Source organism: Littorina saxatilis, linkage group LG2 (assembly GCF_037325665.1).
Source record: "Littorina saxatilis isolate snail1 linkage group LG2, US_GU_Lsax_2.0, whole genome shotgun sequence".
Taxonomy (NCBI): domain Eukaryota; kingdom Metazoa; phylum Mollusca; class Gastropoda; order Littorinimorpha; family Littorinidae; genus Littorina; species Littorina saxatilis.
In genome coordinates this window covers 51,444,246-51,451,745 of record NC_090246.1, presented here as the reverse complement: position 1 = coordinate 51,451,745, position 7,500 = coordinate 51,444,246, and the positions used below count along the sequence as shown (strand labels likewise).

Here is a 7,500-nt window from a genome sequence, read left to right as displayed (position 1 = left end):
TTTACGTGTATGACCGTTTTTACCCCGCCATTGAGGCAGCCATACGCCGCCTTCGGGGGAGCAACTTTGGGGGGTTCCACTGTATCTACCCGGGCCACCACTCTGCCCCGAGCCCTAGAGGGCCAGTTCTCTACTGTAAATCGCTGTGTTGGTCCAAAGCTGTAAAGTTGGCCTGTCTGTCAACATTGCCACTCACAGTGTACTCTTCCTTTGACCCTACACGGGACCCTTGGTGTTCTTCACATCATAAGCGGATTCTTGTCCGCCGTCAGGTTGCCGGGAGATATTTTACCTGCGCAATCATCTTTGTGTGGCCCATCCGTTCGGCATCCCTGGGGCACATTGACGTCAAAAAGGACGTCAAGGTATTTTGAGTAAACAGAATTTGTGTCACTCCTCAATGTTGCCGCACTGGCCAACGGCTAGAGATGCTGCCTTCCACAATTATCAGTTCTATCCCTTCTATATCGTTTCTTGAAACCCTCATCCCAACGTTTTGTTTTGTATATATGTTGCAGACATATCTTGTATTTTCAAAAAAAAAGTTTAGCAGAATACTTCACTTGCTTATTCGAGCACACAGTGACACACAAAAATAACCAGACAGACAAAAAGACCAACAGACAAGCAAAGGAAGCACGCAAACAACAAATCTTTGAAAAAAAGAGTAAAAAAGTTTTTAAAATTTTTTTAAAAAAAGGTGTCACACAGTTTATTTGCTTCATTTTAACCCAAGAAGCCTTTGCAAAATCAGGGTTCGTCAAAACGCAGAAGTGCTCGTTCTTGTTTTATTAGTACACCGTTTGCTTCTACACACAGAATTCCTCATTTTTTTCTTGTTGTTTCTAGAGCCTTACGCAGCACTTTTCTTATGCAATTTTTGTTTTGAAGAACACTAGACCCCACCCCATCGTTACTGAAATTTTGTTTTGCATGACACAGTAAATGGCAACCTAAACTGTCAACCCCAGGGCTTTAAAAGCTGTATGTAATGGCGCTCCTGCTCATTTCACGGCATGGGAGAGAAAATAAAACTGCGAGCTTTCGCGCCTTGGAATTCGTTGAAACATAAGCCACAGACTTTAAAACAGCCTTCCCTCTAACCTCCTAACAATCTAAGCGAAAGCAGCTTGCATTTTTCACCCTCTTGGGAAGTAGTTTTTGTTTGAGCACATCTTTGTTACACTAGCGTTCCCTTTGCTATGAAACTGCTACACGCGGTCTTTAAAGCATTCGCGGAATATGACGGACACGAACCAAAAATGCGGTATGCGGTATGAACATGACGAGAGAGAGAGAGAGAGAGAGAGAGAGAGAGAGAGAGAGAGAGAGAGAGACAGAGAGACAGACAGACAGACAGACAGACAGACAGAGACAGAGACAGAGACAGAGACAGAGACAGAGAGAGACATAAAAATGAGAGAGAGGAGAGAGAGAGAGAAAAAAAATGAGAGAGAGGAGAGAGAGAGAGAGAGAGAGAGAGAGAGAGAGAGAGAGAGAGGGGGGGGGGGGGAGGGCAAACACATGTTTAATACACACGCAAGTGCGCGTTCGCGGAACACCTACAGACAGACAGACAGACAGACAGACAGACAGACAGACAGACAGACAGACAGACAGACAGACAGATAGACAGACAGACAGAACTAAGCACACACAGACAAACAAACACACACACACACACACACACACACACACACACACACACACACACACACACACACAATCTCCACCCCCACACTCCCCCACAATTTCCATCGAAACAAAACGTATACAAAAAAACCATCAGAGAATCATGTACATTATAATCGCGAAAACTAGTCGGGCGACGGTAATCTGATCACGAAAATGACTGGAAGGCACGCAGGAACAGGACAGCTGCCATTTTGATACAGGAAAAAAAAGTACACATACAAAAAAGCTGAAATAAAATAAAGATAATCAGCAGGTTCTTGCGTTATCACGCCTTAGCCCTTTTGTTCATTGAAGAGTTTTTGGTGAGGGGTAAGATTACAGCCTCTACCACCCTTGTCAAGAAAGAAACGAGAGAAAAAATAGGAGAGAAGGAGAGTCTATAAAGTCCATCTGTTTATGTGATCAAGAGGTGAGCGCGTTGAAATTTAAAATCGCTTCTCGCATGCGCAAATTTCCCGTCCTTTCTTGCGAATTTAGGTGCCCCGTAATAAAAAAAATACAACAATCACAAAACAGCAGTCGGATAAGAAACTGGTGAAATTAAAAAAAAAAACATTAAAAAAACAGGGAGTGGGGGGAGGCATTAACGCATTCATTTCACGCCTTAGTAAATCTGCGTATGTTACATTTGAGCGATTCTGGCGTGCTATTTTCTTGGTTTTTAACCTCTCATGCGTTGAAACACTGGTGGCTTGTTTCATGTAGAATGCATTCTCATTATCACCCCCTCCTACACCAAAACCCAATCCCATGTACAAAAGAAGAAGCAGAAAGAAAGATAGAAAGAAACAAAGGAAAAAAAGGAAAGAACGAACGAATGAACGAACGAACAGGCGAAAGAATGAAAGAAAGAAAGAAAAAAAGAACGAACGAGCGCAATAATGGACGATGTATTAAGAAAAAGGATGATAAAAAAAAACCCGATGGATTTAAAAAAAATCAAAATATGGTTTACCCAGTTGTGTTTACACTGCCTTCTTGTCACCACGAGACTGACGAAAAATAAAAACAAACAAAGACCCAATTCCAAAGGCAGAAAGCTCACCAACTTACATGTTTGAGTAACTGTTGCACTTTTGTCTCTACTATGGAGTCTATGTTGACTGTGAGCTGCGTACTTTCTCGCTCCAGTCGCTCTACCCGCTGCTGCAGCGACAACACCGTGTTATGGTAGGACGCCATCGTCCACACTATCACCGCCATCAAAAAACTGAGCACACACACCGCCAAACAGACCAAAATCCACACAGTAATCCGACAGGCCAGGCTTGGGGAGGAGGAGGAGGAGGATGAGGAGCAAGGTCTGGAGGGTGACTTGCAGGAAGCCACCCTCGACGCAGAGGTCGTGGTAGTCCTTTTTTCTTCCATCGTAGGAAGCCTGACACGGCCACGGCCTAAACACTCACGGCATCACCCGCCACCGTACAGAAGCCACACGATGAAAAGAATAATAACAACACCATCCACAAACAACAACGAAAAACAACACCACTTTAAAGGCCGGCAAGACGACGACACACTGACGACACACAGAGGACAAGCAGCAGAAGGTACTCTCCGAGGGTCTCAACACAAGACACAGACACAACTCCTGTATAAGGCCCAAGAAGGTTGACGAGGTGGAGAGTGCGACGATCTCCAGTGACAGGCGAACGCTGGTCCCTGGTCGTCACACGGGGAAGGAAGGTAGGAAGGAGGGCTTCCCGAGGCTGCCGACACTCCGGCAGTCAGGCTGTAGAGGATCCTCCTCCTTCTCTCGTCGCATGGCTCACAGTCGCTCTGCCCCTATAATCGGCCACGGTACAGCACTGCTACCACACAACCACACCGCTACACCGCACCGTGCAATTTCGCTGTTCTGTGGGGAGGCTTGATCTTGGGTCTTGTTGGCCACACTGCTTTACGTCTGTCTACCCCGCGCTAACGCTCCGCTCGGATCCCAAAGCCCCCCCTCTCTATTCGTCTTACTGGGCTCTGTAAAACGGCAGAGACTGTACTGAACCCTAGAGCAAGGAATGTGGTTTGGTGGCAGTTATTACTCTTATTTCAGCGATCAAACGGGCTCTCTTCTGTGCGACGATCGTTGGACTGTAGCTACATTTAAATACCTTGCTTTTCTGCACCGCATGTATACCCGTTTACCTGCGACAGGTGGACTTTCGCTGGGCCGGGCCGCGGCGGGGTGAAGGGGGGAGGGGCAGAGGAAGCGAAAGGGGGAGGAGACTCTTGCTTGATAATTGTTCCACACGACGGCGGAACTGAGTGTTGTATGAGTACGGTACATGCAGCGCGCGGTGTTGTGTGCACAAAAAACTAACTTTGTGCAATCTCTCTTCACTTATCTGTCACTTCCTGTTTTGACTCGCCGTTAACGCACTGGGTCCGATCTGTTCAGGTTAAAAAGTACACCACGTGCAGGAACATCTTTAAACTGATTAAAAAAAAAACACGTCGCGTAAGGCGAAATTACTACATTTAGTCAAGCTGTGGAACTCACAGAATGAAACTGAACGCACTGCATTTTTTCACAATGACCGTAGTCCGCCGCTTGTGCAAAACGGAGTGAAACTGACGAGCCTGTTTAGCGCGGTAGTGGTTTCGCTGTGCTGCATAGCACGCTTTTCTGTGCCTCTCTTCGTTTTAACTTTCTGAGCGTGTTTTTAATCCAAACATATCATATCTATATGTTTTTGGAATCAGGAACCAACAAGGAATAAGATGAAATTGTTTTTAAATCGATTTCGGAAATTTAATTTTGATCATAATTTTTATGTTTTTAATTTTCAGAGCTTGTTTTTAATCCAAATATAACATATTTATATGTTTTTGGAATCAGGAAATGATGTAGAATAAGATGAACGTAAATTTGGATCGTTTTATATAAAAAAAAATTATTACAATTTTCAGATTTTTAATGACCAAAGTCATTAATTAATTTTTAAGCCACCAAGCTGAAATGTAATACCGAAGTCCGGCCATCGTCGAAGATTGCTTTACAAAAATTTCAATCAATTTGATTGAAAAATGAGGGTGTGACAGTGCCGCCCAGTGCCGCCTCAACTTTTACAAAAAGCCGGATATGACGTCATCAAAGACATTTATCAAAAAAATTATAAAAAAAAACATCTGGGGATATCATACCCAGGAACTCTCATGTCAAATTTCATAAAGATCGGTCCAGTAGTTTACTCTGAATCGCTCTACACACACACACACACACACACACACACACACACACACACACACACACACACACACACACACACACACACACACACACACACACACACACACACACACACACACACACACAGACAGACACACATATACCACGACCCTCGTCTCGATTCCCCCTCTATGTTAAAACATTTAGTCTTCTTCTTCAGCGTTCGACCTTCATCTTTCTTCTTCTTCAGCGTAAAACATTTAGTCAAAACTTGACTAAATGTAAAAAGGAAACTTTAACAACTGCTGTACCAGAGCGATAGTGAATGTTTCGGTTTCTTGTAGATTGACGAGCGAACGGAGCGTGGATGCTTGTTAGTTTTTTGGTTGTACATAATTGCAAAATGCTTTATCGCCTTTTTCTTAAAACGAATGGCACTTCTTATCCCGTTCTTATTCTATCGAATTCTTCTTTCTTCTTCTTCATTTCACCTGGTAGATATCAACTAAGTCACGTGTGGGCACTGCATATTTCCAGCGCAACTTATGCTTTCACACGATTTAGGTGGCTCTATAATGTCTATAAATGAATTCATGTTTTCAGTATTGGCAAAGTTTTGACGAATCTTTATGATATTGGTTATCAAATTCGAGTGGAGGCCACACGTGTAAGCAACTGAGTGAACTGCCTTCTGTTTTTTTTTAATGTCATATTTCTATCTTATCGAAGGTGACAATACAATTTTTAATCTATCACTTTTTTTCTCTCCAAGCATGAGCCTCCTTCAGACAGCCTTGAGAGGTTAACGGGGAGATAATCCAAGCACTTGCAACTTTGCCGTCGTTTGTTGTCAACACTGAAAGGCAACCACAAAAAAAACCCCACCTGGAGTGCCCGTGTGCGCGCGCGCGCGCGCGTGTGTGTGTGTGTGTTTGTGCACGCGCTTTAAATCAGCCGAAGCAAACTCAGTCATCGTCTTAGTGCACGACCCCTCCATCTTTCTGAAGAGATGAGTCGACTGATACTGAAACAATAGTTATTTTACAACGACACCCCGTTACACAAATTCCCAAATTGTTTACTTTGCATTATCGACGATGTCATTGTCGGGAGTTTCTTCCTTTGTTTCGCCTGTCGCCATTGCGAGACAACTACATGTTACTTACAATTGCTTAAGATTAATAATATTCCTCAAAACCAAAGACGAACAGCTGTCATCAATCGATGAATTCAGACAAATTCATCATACCTCAGCAAAAACAGGACTGTTAAAAATCATGGCATATGCGCAATAAAGGCAGGGAAAATAAAGGCAGGGAAAATAAAGGGGGAAGGTGAGAAAGTAAACAATAAAAAAAGCAATCAAATTCATGAAGAGTGTCACACTGACGCACAGACAGAACAGACAAGCAGACAGACAAACGATGATCAAGACGGTTGTTTTCCGATGGATGCCGCCAAATTGTGATTGAATAGGCTAATGTAGCCGCTAATTACATGTCGGACACGTCGTCTTCCTCCAAATTTGGAATGGTTCCTTTACGAACGTCGACCTCCCCTGGGTAATATATATATTTTTTATTTTTTATTAATGTCGGAATTTCTGTCGTTCTCGATATTTGGACAGGTTCCTTTTAGGACGTATAGACTTTCAACTGAGTGATCTTTTGACAATAGAAAAGAACAGAGTTAAATGCCTCATATAGCAAAGCTACCAGGTGCATGTTTGTAAGTGCAATAGCCTCGGGCCTCTATGTGTCACTTAAAAAGAACCATGCGCTTCCAGGACACCTTGCCCATTGAGATTTAGACTTGGTCTCTCTTTGTGAGGCCTCCTCGACCATCCCGAAGGCTGATATGGTGGAAAGCGACCACTTCGCAGGGCTTGCAAACTTTGTTTGCCATACCAGACCGCATTGGTCCTCCTCTTGACGGATTCGGTAACCAAAGCAAGGATGTGTACAACTAAGGCGAAGGGAACAGATTTAGGTAAGGCAAGCTTTACCGGCTCTAGACAGACAGACCCAGACCAAAAAAAACCATAGTTCAAAAGACGGAATGACAGCGGAATGGCAAACAAACTACCTTTGTGATTTCACATGGGCTAAATTGAGCGGTTTTAGGAACTTGTCGCACTGTCGAAATTCTCTGCAACAAGACGGATCGATAACAGGCAGCAGGTTGTTTTAATATTTATAAATTTATGTAAATTCCATAAAAGTGTGAACAGAAATAAAACGCTGTTTAAACCAACAGTTAAGAAGCAGCCAAGAAGGAATTCCATATAGAAACCTTGATCCCAAGTGCATGTTTAACACAAGGTCTTCTGAAGTTTGTCCCGCAGCGGCGGCATTCCTTGCCCACACCTGTGAAGTAGGGAGTAGGGGATGAGCGACAAGTGCACACTTCACCTAGCGGCCTTCTCCAGATTCTGCAGCCAGAGATGCCTTGCTCAAGAGTGCCCCACTACACTCACAATGCCACAGACACTGTGATAACTTCATCGTGCAAGCTCACCTTCTGCTCATAGCACCGAACCCTCCCCCCTATACCTCCACGCCTACTCCTGTAAAGAAGGAAGGCGGCGTGCAGGTGATAAGGTAACCCAAGCCATCAGCGAGGACGCCGGCGCTATTGTA

At 43.9% G+C, this 7,500-nt stretch overlaps 1 protein-coding gene across 1 annotated transcript in view; it reads right to left on the bottom strand.

Annotated features, from left to right (window-relative positions):
- LOC138959194 (collagen alpha chain CG42342-like) overlaps positions 1 to 3,761 on the bottom strand; it is a 147,884-nt gene extending 144,123 nt beyond the window's left edge. The window contains exon 1 of the mRNA XM_070330595.1: positions 2,749 to 3,761. Within this exon, the coding sequence (XP_070186696.1) occupies positions 2,749 to 3,063 (315 nt within the window). The 5' untranslated portion in view covers positions 3,064 to 3,761. The remainder of the gene's footprint in view (positions 1 to 2,748) is intronic.
- Between the last annotated feature and the right edge of the window lie 3,739 nt (positions 3,762 to 7,500).